The following is a 15557-nucleotide window of genomic DNA, read 5'->3' on the forward strand; positions in this document are numbered from 1 at the left end:
AAAATAGCTAGAAACACAGCACTTTCTTCTGAAACTCGTAAGTCTATTCTTGTTCTGAGAAAGGAAGGCTATTCCATGCGAGAAATTACCAAGAAACTGAAGATCTCGTACAACGCTGTGTACTGCTCCCTTCAAAGAACAGCACAAACTGGCTCTAACCAGAATAGAAAGAAGAGTGGGAGGCCCCGGTGCACAACTGAGCAAGAGGACAAGTATATTAGAGTGTCTAGTTTGAGAAACAGATAGCTCAGAGTATCCTGCCTTGGCAAATCGTGCTGTTAAAACCTGTTGAGGACAGGCGTTCTGCTAGCCTAGCCAACATCCAATGGAACAGCAGGGCGCGAAATACAAAACATCAAAAATCTAATAATTTCAATTTCTCAAACATACGACTACTTTACACCATTTTAAAGATACACTTCTCTTTAACCTGTCTGGGCTAGGGGGCAGTATTTTCACGGCCGGATGAAAAACGTACCCAATTTAAACAGGTTACTACTCTGGCCCAGAAACTAGAATATGCATATTATTATTAGATTTGGATAGAAAACACTCTGAAGTTTCTAAAACTGTTTGAATGGTGTCTGTGAGTATAACAGAACTTATATGGCAGGCAAAAACCTGAGAAAAATCCAAGCAGGAAGTGAAAAGTCTGAGAATTGTAGTTCTTCTTTTAATTCTCTATCGAAGCTACAGTGTCTGTGGGGGATGTTGCACTTCCTAAGGCTTCCATTGGCTGTCTAAAGCCTTCAGAAAGTGGTTTGAGCATTTTCCTGTCACTGGGCAGATAATAGGAGCTCAGTTACTGAGTGGTCTGCCTGGCAACAAAGGGATTGGATATGCGCGGTCACGCGAGCACGCCGTTCCTTCTTTTTCTTCTTGAATGAATATGCTATTGTCCGGTTGGAATATTATCGCAAACAGCGTTTGACTTGCTTCTAAGTACGGTAATGGAACATTTTGACTTTTCGTCTCTCGTCTCTCGTTCCGGAACATTTTGACTTTTCGTCTCTCGTTCCGTTTCGTCTCTCATTCTCGCGCGTTATGCCTTTGGATAAGTGATCTGTACGCACGAACAAAACGGAGGTATTTGGACATAAATATGGATTATTTCGAACAAAAACTAAATTTATTGTGGAAGTAGCAGTCCTGGGAGTGCATTCTGACGAAGATCAGCAAAGGTAAGAGAATATTTCTAATACTAATTCTGAGTTTAGGTTGCACCGAACTTGGCGGGTGTCTGAATAGCCCACCGTGATGGCTGAGCTATGTACTCAGAATATTGAAAAATGTGCTTTCTCCGTAAAGCTTTTTTAAAATCTGACACAGTGGTTGCATCCAGGGGTAGTCTATCTATAATTCTTAAAATAATTGTTATATATTTTGTCAACGTTTATGATGAGTATTTTTGTAAATTGATGTGCACATTCACATGTATTGTGTAACATAATGTCCTAGGAGTGTCATCTGATGAAGATCGTCAAAGGTTAGTGCTTCATTTAGCTGTGTTTTGGGTTTTATTGACACATGTCCTTGCTTGGAAAATGGCTGTGTGATTATTTTTGGCTATGTACTCTCCTAACATAATCTAATGTTTTGCTTTCGCTGTAAAGCCTTTCTGAAATCGGACAATATTTTTGTTTGTGCGTTCAGATCACTATCCAAAGGCATAATGCGCGAGCGTAATTCGAGACACGAAAAGTCAAAATGTTCCATTACCGTTCGTAGAAACATGTCAAACGTTGTTTACAATCAATCTTTAGGGTATTTTTAACATAAAAATGCAAAAATATTCCAATCGGACAATAGCGTATTCATTCCAGGAGAAAAAGAAGGAACGGCATGCTCGCGGGCTCGCGCATCACCAAGCCCTTTGTCCATAGACAGTCCACTCATGGACTGAGCTACTATTCTCTGCCCAGTAACAGGAGAAGGATGAAAAAACTTTCTAAAGGCTGTTGACAGCCAATGGAAGCCTTAGGAAGTGCAACGTGACCCCACAGACAATGTAGTTTCGATAGGGATTCAAAAGAAGAACTACAATTCTCAGATTTCCCACTTCCTGGTTGGATTTTTCTCAGGTTTTTGCCTACCATATGAGTTCTGTTATACTCTCATACATCATTCAAACAGTTTTAGAAACTTCAGAGTGTTTTCTATCCAAATATATGCATATTCTAGTTTCTGGGCCCGAGTATTAGGCAGTTTAATTTGGGTACGTTTTTCATCCAGCCGTGAAAAGTTAAGACACTGATGCCCTTTGCAACCACGTACCTATGTGAGAGTGGATTCTTGACTGTGTGTGGGGAATGATTTAAGACTGAGACTCTCTCCAATACAACCCAACATTGCAGAGTTATGTACATCCTTTCAAGCACACCCTTCTCATTAACCTGTGATGAGTTATTCCCAATTTTCGATGAACAAATACAGTTTTATATGTAAGATGGTTAAGTAACGAGCAAAATTATTGATTATTATTATATTATTTTTTGTGCCCTGGTCCTATAAGAGCTCTTTGTCACATCCCACGAGCCAGGTTGTGACAAAAACTCACACTCATTCTTATGTTAAATGTATCGTACAGTGTAGTGTCTGTGTGGCAGGCTTACAATGATGGCAGAAAACAACATTTGAGAGTGTGCTGAAATGCTTGCTCGCTAGCCTAACTTCCTTTCATGGGCAACGTTATCTAGTTAACATTAGCCTTCTACATCTAGCTACATACTGAACTTCCATCCTCTCAGGCCAGGGGAACAATGTATGAATTTATGGTTTGATCAGAATCACAGTTATAATTATTGGCCACTATGGAGAATTAAGTAAAACCACAAGCTCAAATCCCTATCTCCATCCATGGCTAATTTATGAAAGGACCAATTTTAGCTAGCTAGCCTTTAGCTAGCTAGCCACTGGACAACCATACAACGAGATGCAACTATTAAAGTTTTTCTGTCAATTGCTCTCAATGTGATATGATTGGAGGAAAGCCAAATCCAAACTGGCTTCCCTTTACACTTTTTTTTGGTGGCTTCCCTTGGGATCCATAAATACACGTCACTGTGTATATGAGACTGCCAGAGAGGTTATGCAATACAAGCAAACTGAGAGTCATTTGATAAGAGAGGACGGTACATTTAGCACAGGTCATCTCTCCCTTAGTATGATGACTGTGTGCTTTTGGGATGCAATGTGTGGGGGAACTTGATTGGTATGTGCGATGGTGTAGTGCTTGGGAAAATGGATGGATGTGTGTGGTGTTCATTGCAGTGTTTACTGCAGTGTCTGTTAAATGGTGCAGTCAGTGTTTGTGTGGGATGGTAAAGTGTGATTGTTTGTACATAGATCTCTGTGTGTTTGTGTGATATGGTGCAGTGTTTTGGGAAATTAATGTCTGAGCTGAACCAGAAGGCTGTTGAGTCCCAGAGTGGTGCCCTTGAGTGGGATGTCTATTCTAAATGGCCTCATTGTATTTCACAACACATAAATATACGCTACATGACCAAAAGTTTATGGACACCTGCTCATCGAACATCTCATTCCAAAATCATGGGCATTAATATGGACTTGGTCCCTCCTTTGCTGCTATAACAGCCTCCAGTCTTCTGGTAAGACTTTCCACCAGATGTTAGAACGTTGCTTCCATTCAGTCACAAGATCATTAGTGAAGTCAGCACTGATGTTGGGCTATTAGGCCTGGCTTGCAGTCAGCGTTACAATTAATTCTAAAGGTGTTCAATGGGGTTGAGGTCAGGGCTCTGTACAGGCCAGTCAAGTTCTTCCACACCGATCTCGACAAACCACCTCGCATTGTGAACAGCATTGTCATGCATTGTCAGCATTGTCATGCTGAAACAGGAAAGAACCTTCCCTAAACTGTTGCCACAAAGTTGGAAGCACAGAATCATCTATAATGTCATTGTATGCTGTAGCATTAAGATTTCCCATCACTGGAACTAAGGGGCCTAGCCCGAACCATTAAAAACAGCCCCAGGCCTTTATTCCTCCTCCACCAAACTTTACATTTGGCACTATGCATTGGGGGCATGTAGCGTTCCCTTGACATCCGTCAAACCCAGATTCGTCCGTCGGACTGCCAGATGGTGAAACATGATTCATCACTCTAGAGTACACGTTTCCACTGCTCGAGAGTCCAATGGGTACGAGATTTACACCACTCCAGCCGACGCTTGGCATTGCGCATTGTGATCTTAGGCTTGTGTGCAGCTTCACTGTCATGGAAACCCATTTCATGAAGCTCCTGACGAACAGTTATTGTGCTGATGTTGCTTCCAGAGGCAGTTTGGAACTCCGTAGTGAGTGTTGCAACAGAGGACAGCACTTGGCGGTCCTGTTCTATGTGCTTGTGTGGCTTACCACTTCGCAGCTGAGCCGTTGTTGCTCCTAGAAGTTTCCACTTCACAGTAACAGCACTCACAGTTGACCGAAGCAGCGCTAGCAGGGCAGAAATTTGACTAACTGGCTTGTTGGAAAGGTGGCATCCTATGACGTTGCCACGTTGAAAGTCACTGAGCTCTTCAAAAAGGCCATCCTACTGCCAATGTTTGTCTATGGAGATTGCATGGCTGTGTGCTCAATTGTACCTGTCAGCAGCGGGTGTGGCTGAAATAGCCGAATCCAATAATTTGAAGGGTTGTCCATATACTTTTGTATATATAGTGTCATCATAAACTAAACATCACAAGTCATCATAAACTTTGACTCCTGCTTCTACTAATGGTAATAGTACCATTGCGCTGCCAACACTACTAGTGTTGTGGTTAGTACTCTGACCCAGGTTGACAGTGTGGCATGATGTGAAGAGAGGGATGGAAAGAGAGGGATGTAGAGGTAGAGAGAGAAGGATAGAAAGAGAAGGATGTAGATGTCACGACTCCTACCGAAGGTGGCTCCCCCTCCTGCTCGGGTGGCGCTCGGCGGTCGTCGTCACCGGCCTACTAGCTGCCATTGATTCCCTTTTTGTTTTCCCCCCTTTTTGTTATTAGGCGCACCTGTTTTTAGTTGGGCTATTAGCGTGCTTTATTAGCCAGCAGGCCCGCCTGCTCTTTGTGTGGGATTATTTTTCCCATTGTGTGCTGTGCGTGATTACACGCGGTTTGTTGCACATTCTTCAGTGGTGCGTATGTTTGCGCAAGCTGTGTTTTGTCCCGTGTGTTTGGGGCACTTTGCTTTGTTGTGCACTCTGTGCGTTGTTTGGGTTGGCTGTCGTTTTGTTTGGAAGCCTATTAAAGCCCATACACCGAATCGCTGTTCTCCTGCATTTGGTTCCTCATCTACCAACACCCACGCCTTACAGTAGAGGTAGAGAGAGAGGGATAGAAAGAGAGGGATGTAGAGGTAGAGAGAGAGGGATAGAAAGAGAGGGATGTAGAGGTAGAGAGAGAGGGATAGAAAGAGAGGGATGTAGAGGTAGAGAGAGAGGGATAGAAAGAGAGGGATGTAGAGGTAGAGAGAGAGGGATAGAAAGAGAGGGATGTAGAGGTAGAGAGAGAGGGATAGAAAGAGAGGGATGTAGAGGTAGAGAGAGAGAGGGATAGAAAGAGAGGGATGTTAAGGTAGAGAGAGGGATAGAAAGAGAGGGATGGAAAGAGAGGGAGAGAAAGGGATGTAGAGCGAGAGAGAGGAATGGAAAGAAAGGGATGGAAAAAGAAGGAGAGAGGGATAGAAAGGGAGGGATGTAGAGGGAGATAGAGAGATGTGGAGGGAGACAGAGGGAAGTGGAGCCCTATCATTATGCGACTGGCTCTGAGTCACACCTGTGGCGGCTAATTTCTGCATTACCAAATGAGGAGAGTTACAAACTTCACACACCAGTGAGAGTTATACTTAAACTACATCTTTAATAATAAGAGTTTTGCAAAAGCCCTTGACTTTCAATGATGCGCTATCTCTAATGAACCATTGAAAAGTGTCTACACAAAAGTACAAAGATCTTTTATAGCCAAGATACACCCCTCTCAACGTACATGACGAACCACAGATACATAGAATGGGTCACAAGGTTAAGTTTTGTATGAACGATATCTATAAAACATAGCAGACAACAACTGCTGTGTCAACAGTTTTCATTGTATAGACCAGTGTCTGGTCCTCCTCCTCCAAACTTGACCCGTCTCTCCCTGGTACGGTATAGAACAGAACCATTAGCTCCATGTTATCTGGAATGCTCTTTAGGCTTTATTACCCAAAGACATCGTAAAGCTCCTCTGTCAGTGCTATCTCATAGAGGACCATCCTCAGTAAGACACACACACATATGTAGACAATGTTCCATTCTGTCCTCCTCGCTTCCTGATATTCTGCATAGCACCAGAGATATGTGAAAGACAAGCCTGACCTCTCCCCTCTCTGGGCCCCAAGTGACTGAGCCCCAGCTAAGGGAAAAGTGCAACTGCCAACATTCATTATCCAAAGGGATACATTCTAATGACAAGTATCTCACATAAGCATATTATGCAAATAAAACATCTTAATTATCTATGTTACCCAACTAATTCTGATTCATCCGCCACACACCTCAACACTACAGTCATTTGTCAAGGTGGCTGCCTGGCTTTACACAGAGAAACAAACACTTCTCAGAGACACGCACAAAACACGCAGCCTCAGCCAGATCCATCTCATCTCAGCCCAGCCATCGCTCACACACTACCACCACTTTCACTGCACAGGGTCTCGTCTCATCTCATTCACCTATATGGATGCAGCTCTGGGAAGGTTGGGGCCCCTGGGGACTGGACGTCAATGTGATGGAGCTGTTTGTAGCATTTTCTGCTAGTTTCTCCTAGCTGAGAATCATGAGAATGTCCCTACTAAGTTACATGCGAGAAGTGTATGTGTGTTAGTGTGTGTGTGCGCGTGTGTGCATGTGTGCGTGCCTACAGCCGTGTGTGCAAACAGCCTATGCCCGTGACTGAGAAGTGTTCCCAGAATCACAAGCCCCTTGCTGTCCTTGCCTCTCTGCTTCCTGTGAGTGTGAGTGAGAAGTGAGTGAAGGAGCGAGGTGGTGAGGGGGTTGAGGAGTGAGTGAAAAAGTGAGGAGGAGAGTGTGAAGGAGCGAGGCGGCGAGGGTGGTGAGTAATGAGTGAAGGAGCGAGGCGGCGAGGGGGGTGAGTAGTGAGTGAAGGAGCGAGGCGGCGAGGGGGGTGAGTAGTGAGTGAAGGAGCGAGGCGGCAAGGGGGGTGAGTAATGAGTGAAGGAGCGAGGCGGCGAGGGGGGTGAGTAGTGTGTGAAGGAGCGAGGCGGCGAGGGGGGTGAGTAGTGAGTGAAGGAGCGAGGCGGCGAGGGGGGTGAGGTAAGGGGTGCCAGCACAAGGCAGGGCCTGTGGGCAGTTGGGATAGACACATCAATACATCATGAAGAGCACCCTGAAGGGTAAGAGTGCTTGATGTTTAAGAGCATTCTGTTGTGGAACTTAATTTCACACTTTGCGTCCCTATTGACTTTAATTAGCCTTTAGGGAATCTGTCATGAGTTGCAAAGAGTCCAACTGCAAGCTGAACTCTAGACATGGTATGTGGAGGCACTGCTGTGCACAGCGTTTTCCTGTTCTTTTTTGGCACTGTACAATAAGGTACAGGAACCCAGAGAAGTACTTTAGACTTAGTTTTTACCTTAGGTACTGTGTGTATTTGCTTGTTGAGTTGGTTGAGATGTTTACCTTTACTCTTGGAGGCCTGTGTCTCGGCGTCCTTTGGCGTGCGGAAGCGCAGGGGTTCGCTGTGTGGACTCATGGGCCCACTCATGCTGATGGACTGCACGTGCACAATGTAGTCGGTCTCCTCCGCCAAGTCCCATAATGCACAGGAGCGGGTGGTGGTGTTCACTTCCTGGATGAAGCGTAGCATGCGCACATCCTTTTTCTGTTGGCACATCATCACAGAGGGGCGTTTAGCGAGCAGTGTAACACAAACATATCCACTGATGTTGAAGAGAAGTCTCACACACAACATTGCATCGTAGTGAACTTCTCACAGATATCACACACTCACTCCCAATAAGTTTAGTTTAGTTTAGTTTATTAGGATCACTATTAGCTACTGCACATGCAGCAGCTACTCTTCCTGGGGCCCACATAAAACATACAAATACATGACAAAGTACAGAACAGTTATAGAAAAGGACATTAAATAAATAATAATATTTTTTTTAAAGTATATAAAAAAATAAGTTATATTTTGAAAAGACGGCAAGAAACAACAAAAATAAGTCGTAGTAGTAGAAGTATGCAGGTACTGTACAGTAATAGTAGACAGAAATAGACTGTGTAGAGAGGAGCTGTATGTGGAGGAGTGGAGAGAGGGAGCAGCAGTCAGGAGATGGGCGGGACCAGGGCTCTCAGTTGGGCTTCTGGGACCAGGAAATCATCTGCCTGATGGGCTAGAATGGAGCCGAACCATTGACTCCATTTCAAAGGTTAAGCCCTGATCTTTGCCTGCATCGAATACCACTACTTCTTAGTAAAGTGTGTGTCCAATATGGATTTGTCATGTTTGTTTAAAATAACCCATGGGAACAGCTTTACTCAGGCCTACTGCTCAATGATTGGATCAACTACTCTCTTTTGTACTATTTCACTTCTGTCACATTTTGGTTGTCAAATATAAAGGTCAAAACATCATTAAGTGTCTCCTAGTCTTTATCCTCTAACCCAGGGGTGTCAATCAAATTTTGCCCCGGGGGCTGCATTTAGTCTTCAACGACATCCGGAGGGCCAAACTCAAAATTGGTTACATTTCCTCGCCATCAAAATTTGCAAGCAATATTTATCTCTATCCATCGTTTATGGAATTTTCAGTGCTCCCTGATTGTCTAGCTTTAATTTCGGTGAACATTAGCTAGCTGAACACACTCAGTGTCACGTCCTGACCAGCAGAGGGCGTAATGGTGTTAGTTTTGGTCAGGATGTGGCAGGGGTTTTGTGTGTGTGAATGGTTGTGTTGGTGATTGGGACTCCCAATTGAAGGCAGGTGTGTTGAGTTGCCTTTGATTGGGAGTCCTATATAGGAGTGTGTGTTTTTCTTTGGGGTTGTGGGTAGTTGTTTGTTCTTGCATTGCGTTTTGTGTGCCTGCAAGACTGTTCCTGTATTGTTGTTGTCCGGTGGATGCTTTACTCCTTTTTTTGGAATTAAAATATGAGTATCCACATACCCGCTGCGCCATGGTCCATTTTTGAAGACAGTTGTTACACTCAGGAAACTTTTATTATCATTTCTAAACAGTTTCAATTTGGTTTTAGTCATTTTAAAGGATATTGAGTTTGTTCCCTTGCGGGTCGGATCTTGCTCATGCGGGTCGGATCTTGCTCATGTTTGACCCCCCTGCTCTAATCCTAACCTACACTTTGCTGTCTCATTGGCCAAGTTATCTACACTGACTGTCATATTGACCACACACCGGTCCATCTGCATTACTATGCTGAACTACAGAGTGTGTGTTCAGAGATGTGCAAAGCAAAGATGTGTGCTGTGCAGGGACTGTGTGTGCCAGGATAAATAATATTGTTTTTCCCTCTTTACATAGCTGTCATCATCCACTGCCGTCGTCGAGGAGACAGGCGCTCTGGCAGGATCGTCCCGACAACATAACGTCCTGTGACACAACGGTTCTGCAAAACAAGCAGCTGGCCGGGGACGCCGCGGAGACATGGTGGGTAACGATTGGTGACAGGTACTAATTAATCTCCTGTTGGCGAGTGTGTGTGTGTTTGAGTGTGTTTGTGTGTGTGGTGTGTGTGAGTGTATCCTCCTCCACGTTGCGCTCTCTCTCACCTGCTGTGTGATGGCGAAGCCGATGACGGGGTCCCCCTCGGGGATGTCCCATGTCACCACGGCAGAGTTGGCCTTCAGAGCCTTGATGGTCACATTGACAGGAGCCGCCAAGCTGTCTGCAAACACACAGAGGGAGAGAGAAAGAGAGAGAGGAGATACACATGAAGCAAATTACATAGACTTTATTACTGTCTAGTGGGTACTGGGTAGAGTGGGTACAGTCATGGGTACATGTATTATTTACACCGCCTCAATAGAGTACTTCAAACAATTCAGAAAATCGTAGAGTTTGGCTAGTCTAGACACTATGGCTACAGATTGGCCATCAGCCTTCCTGAGGTAGTCTAATTGTTCACTACTACTTACCGTGGGAGAGCTGTGGCCTGATTCATTATTCACATCCATTCAGCATAATTATGATTCATAAGAAATGCAACTGCAATCAAATCTAGAGTGGAGCTAGTATTAAGGGGTTGGATTTGAATAGGTTAACATTTAGCATCAGTTGAATATTCAGTGAAATTACACTCAACTCAAAATGGGGTACTGTATAGAGTTGGATGACTTTTTGTTATTCAGTGTAATGATACGTTGTACGTGCTGCCTACCTTGGCAGTTTAATTAGGGCTTATATGATACATGACTTCAAAGTTATGATTTGTTGCTGTGTAATTCATTTTTGTGGTGTGTGTGTGTGTCCTCAGCTATAACCTGAGGAGAGACATGGTAAATTCTATTCTGCGCCGCCCCTACAGATTATATCTACACCTGGTTTTCTGATCAATCTTTAGAATTATTAGGACATGTAAACAGCTTAATCAACATTCCAGGGTGTATTTGTGCCAACACCGGTAACACAAGCCTCCCTCTTATGGGCGAGTGGTGAGTTTGAAAAAACTCAAAGTGTGAAACAATTTTCATATACAAACTGTCCGAACACAGAATCAAACAGGCTTCTCAAAAATGACATGGTCACCGTGGTAGAACGTTTGTTTAGATTGTTGAGTTTATTTAACTCCCATCAGGTAGCCTGACTTCAGATGTGTAAACAGGATTATTAGGGAAATTGTTCTTCTTGCAAAGCATGTAAAAGTTTTAAATGAACTATTATATTAATCTGACTATCCACGAGAATCGTGTTATTGTGTGCATGTAACTGTGCTCTCTGTCTATCTTTCTCTCTTTCTGTCTCAATTCAATTTCAATTCAATTTCAATTTCAATTTAAGGGGCTTTAATGGCATGGGAAACATATGTTTACATTGCCAAAGCAAGTGAAATAGATAATAAACAAAAGAGAAATAAACAAAAAATGTACAGTAAACATTACACTCACAAAAGTTCCAACAGAATAAAGACATTTCAAATGTCATATTCTGTCTATATGCAGTGTTGTAATGACGTATCTCTCTGTCGTGTATGTGAATCCATTAATTTTACAATGATTTTAAATCTATTTGTATTTAGAATTCCATGCTCAGACCTTGATGGCCTATTACCAAAACTCAACTATCGTCTCTTGTATATTTCTAAATCATCTTTATGGAGTCAGATAATTCATGTAGCCCTTTCCTGCAGTCAAATTACGTAGTGGCCTCATGGTTGGAATGTTATTCATATTTTTAATAATTGAATTATTAATAAAAAATAAATGTTTTAATTAAAAGCCGAAAATGTGGTGTTTCTATGTCAAACTTTTTTTTAATGTTTCATTATTCTGTGGTGTAAATAAAGTGTAGTATTGGGATGCAAACTAAACAATTTAATACATTTCTAATCTGTATTTGACATACTACAGGTGTCTTTTTTTAAGCCCATAACCATGTGTGTGAGGTGTATACTTTAGTTTCAAAGTAGATTTGTTTAAGACTACCAAGAAACAGTGTGTGACCCTGATTTAGCCTGCTGCAGTAGACTTTGTTAACATATTAATTGCATAGTCTTATCATGAGTCGCATAGGAGGTAGATATAATATGTATAGATATCAAATATTACCAAAAGTAGTGCACTATAAAGAGAATGGGGTGCCATTTGGGACGTACTCCTCTTGTGTTGTTTGGCCTGCTGTTGACACAAAGAATAACAACAGCTGAGAGGTGGATGCAGTGTGAAGCGCCTTGTTCTAGTGCAGAGCACCAAACACCAACCACCAAAGCTCAGGTGGATGTTTTTACATGTTGGTTTTGGGTCGCTGTTTCTTTTGACTCTAGAGTTTGTTTGTTTGTTTGGGATTCCTAAAAAAAGCTGCAGGGAAGGTCAACTGGGGCAGGCTTGTCGGCTGGCATGCAGGCGGCATCGTAAACTGTGTGACAAATCACAGTCATTATCTCTTTATTAATCATCATGTGGGTTGGTCCCCTTCTTTCCAGGGAATGGCACTGAAGACACACAGCAGCCACCACTAAACCAACTCCCCGGTCTAAATGTGCTGTGACAGACAGTGTTTAGTTCCCAACACCGCCAGCAGGGGGATACATTCATTTCTGTGAGTGTGACACATATCAGTTGTTTGTGCATTCACACGAATGGATGTATGCATATATGCACACACACATGCACGCACATACACATTTGCTTTGTGTATTGTCAGATCTGTGCATGATAACCCAACTAGTGAATGAGTGCTTATGACAGAGCAGGAGAGAGAGAGAGAAAGACAGAAAGACAGGCAGAGAGAGAGAGAAAGAGAGAGAAAGACATGCAGAGAGAGAGAGATAGAGAAATAAACAGAGAGACAGAGAGACAAAAAGACAGGCAGATAGAGAGAAACATAGAGAAACAGAGAGACAGAAAGACAGGCAGAGAGAGAGAGAAACAGAGAGACAGAGAGAAAGAAAGACAGGCAGAGAGAGAGAAAGAGAGAGAGAGAAACAGAGAGACAGAAAGACAGGCAGAGAGAGAGAGAGAGAGAGAGAGAGAGAGAGAGAGAGAGAGAAAAATAGAGAGACAGAGAGACAGAAAGACAGGCAGAGAGAGAGAGAGAGAAACGGAGAGACAGAAAGACAGGCAGAGAGAGAGAGAGAGAAACGGAGAGACAGAAAGACAGGCAAAGAGAGAGAGAGAGAGAGAGAGAGAGATAGAGAGAAACAGATAAAAAGACAGAGGCCCATGCAGTGAGAAGAAATGTCCTCTGAATGTTTCTCCAGTTTGACATATACTATTTAACCTCTATGCAAAGAGTCCTCCTCACGTCCAATACTTCCAGCCACTGAGTCAGTTTGATCTGATTGTTCTCCGTTCTCCCCCACAAAAGAAGTATATGTGGTGATGTTGAATCAATGTGGAAAACAGATAGGATTTGCAAAAAGTCATCAATGTAAAGGAATTTCGGCATTAGTTGTTAACTAAACCAAATTCACATCAAAATTAGATGTTGAACTGATGCCTGTGCCCAGTGGGTAGGCATGTTAGTGCAGTATATTGAGATGTGTGATTTACAACAGTTAGAATGACACCCTGATTAAAATGACAATTGAACAGGTAAAGAGCAGTGCTGTTTTTTTATGACGTCAATCAAAGTTTGTACCGACAGATGTAACCAATTGAATAGCATATCATTATAGAATGTGCATAAAATGCATTCTCCAATTGCAACGTCTGCCTAGGCCCACACATATTATCTCAAGAAAATGTTCTATTTTTAACACCCTCAAACACCAGGTTAGGCATAGGCTACCTCATTTAAAAATAGGCAAATAGGCCATCATCACTGTCAATTGCGAATGACAATTATTCTTGTTTTAGTAGTGAAACGTCCAAACTGCTTCTCCATGACAATCATTTGATTGTTCTCAATCCCTTTAATGGACATTTAGATATTCTTGAATGACTGTTGTGTGAGCCAATTAGAACAGATGGTGTTAACAAACTACTAGCCTTTCTTGTATTTTGTTTCAATCAAAGCATATTTCCTGCCTAGAGGTGTGCTCTGTTGAGTTTTAGCGCATGTGATTTAAAAAAAAAAGACTATTCAGCTTCAGCTAACCATCCTTAAAGGTGTTTGTGGTGTCACAGTAACAGTAGGCCTACTATGCTATGGTAATGTATTCCGTTCTGTTATGTAACATGCAAATGAATTGATCTTGCCAGACATTGATTCAGCTTTGATCTAACTTTACTAAACAAGCAACATGGTGAGAAGTGACAATCTTTTATTTGAAATAATAAAATTATGAGTAGGAAGGACTAGGTAACAGATCTTGATGAGATTTTCAGCGATTGGAGAGTAGTTTGTGGTAATGAAAGGACAATGCCAGTACCACGCAATGATGTTAAAGAAGTTGAACCAGCTTGTGGTGCTGAAGGATAGCTCTACCCATTCGGCCAGTTCAGAAACGAACAACAATCATTTGCAGTAGGCCTATAGACTACGACTACATGGTATAGCTATTTGTAGGCTACAGCCTAATGTAAATACCTATAGCTTAATATCATTGTACTGTTTGCGACAAGAGCTTTATTGCTATTAGGCATTTCATTGTATTGGGAAATCGGATACCTAGTCAGTAGCACAATTGAACGCATTCAACCGAAATGTGTGTTCTGCGTTTAACCCAACCCTTCTGAATCAGAGATGTGCTGGGGGCTGCCTTAACCAAGGTCCACGTCACCAGTGCCCAGAGAGCAGTTTTTGTTGCTTAACTGCCTTGCTCATGGGCAGACAAGCAGATATTTCCACCATGCCGGCTCGGAGATTCAAACCAGCGACCTTTCGGTGTCACGACTTCCGCCGAAGTTGGTCCCTCTCCTAGTTCGGGCGGCGTTCGGCGGTCGATGTCACCGGCCTTCTACCCATCGTCGATCCACCTTTCATTTTCCATTGGTTTTGTCTTCCCTCACACCTGGTTTCAATTCCATCAATTCCATGTTGTGTATTTAACCCTCTGTTCCCCCCATGTCCTTGTCCGGGATTGTTTCTTGTAGTGCTTGTGTACGTTATGCTGGTGGATACCGGGTTTTGTTTGACCCATTCATTGATTGTTCTGTTTATGGTGGTTTTCATGTTTATTAAACGACACCGTTGTAAATCAGTTTTCCTTCTCCTGCGCCTGACTTCTCTGCCACCAGTACGCACCTTGTTACAGAATTCTGGACCAAACCTATGGAGTCAGCAGGAGCAGGTACCCCGGGTATAGGGGTGGAGGAGCGCGTCCGGGAGCACGCAGCAATGCTCCACCATCTTGGCACTGCCATGGACCGCGTTGTCCAGACAATGGACCGCTGGGAGAGACAGGTAGTTCTCCCATCACCTCCACCAGCACAAACGGGGTCTCCACTAAGCACTCCTCCTTTTCCTGGTCCCAGTGGGATTCGCCTCTCCCTGCCCCAGGAATACGATGGGACGACTGCGAACTGCCAGGGGTTCCTATTACAACTGGACTTGTACCTGGCAACCGTCCACCCGGCTCCTTCGGGCCGTGAGAGGGTGTCCGCCCTCATCTCGTACCTCCCCGGGAAAGCCCTGGAGTGGGCCAACGCCATGTGGAGAGAGGGAAATGCGGCGTTGGACCAATTTGAGGAGTTCACCCGCCGCTTCCGGGCAGTCTTCGACCACCCGCCCGAGGGTAGAGCGGCGGATGAGCGCCTCTTCCATCTGGGGCAGGGGATGAGGAGCGCACAGGAGTTCGCCTTGGAGTTTTGGACCCTGGCTGCCAGCGCGGGATGGAACGACAGGGCCCTGATTGAGCAGTATCGCTGCAGTCTGCGCGAGGAAGTCCGTCGGGAGTTGGCCTGCAGAGACACCACCCTCACGTTCGACCAGCTGGT

The 15557-nt window shown here is 43.7% G+C and overlaps 1 protein-coding gene across 2 annotated transcripts in view; it reads right to left on the reverse strand.

Moving 5' to 3' along the window:
- Positions 1 to 15557, reverse strand: part of LOC106580093 (fibronectin type III domain-containing protein 5-like) — a 47311-nt gene that overhangs the window by 8275 nt on the left and 23479 nt on the right. For both annotated transcript variants that reach the window (XM_045715201.1, XM_045715195.1), the window contains exons 2-3: positions 9792 to 9907; positions 7682 to 7883 (exon numbers count right to left, since the gene is read on the reverse strand). In XM_045715201.1, the coding sequence (XP_045571157.1) occupies positions 7682 to 7868 (187 nt within the window). In that variant the 5' untranslated portion in view covers positions 7869 to 7883; positions 9792 to 9907. The remainder of the gene's footprint in view (positions 1 to 7681; positions 7884 to 9791; positions 9908 to 15557) is intronic.

Source organism: Salmo salar, chromosome ssa01, assembly GCF_905237065.1.
Source record: "Salmo salar chromosome ssa01, Ssal_v3.1, whole genome shotgun sequence".
In the NCBI taxonomy this organism is placed as follows: Eukaryota; Metazoa; Chordata; class Actinopteri; order Salmoniformes; family Salmonidae; genus Salmo; species Salmo salar.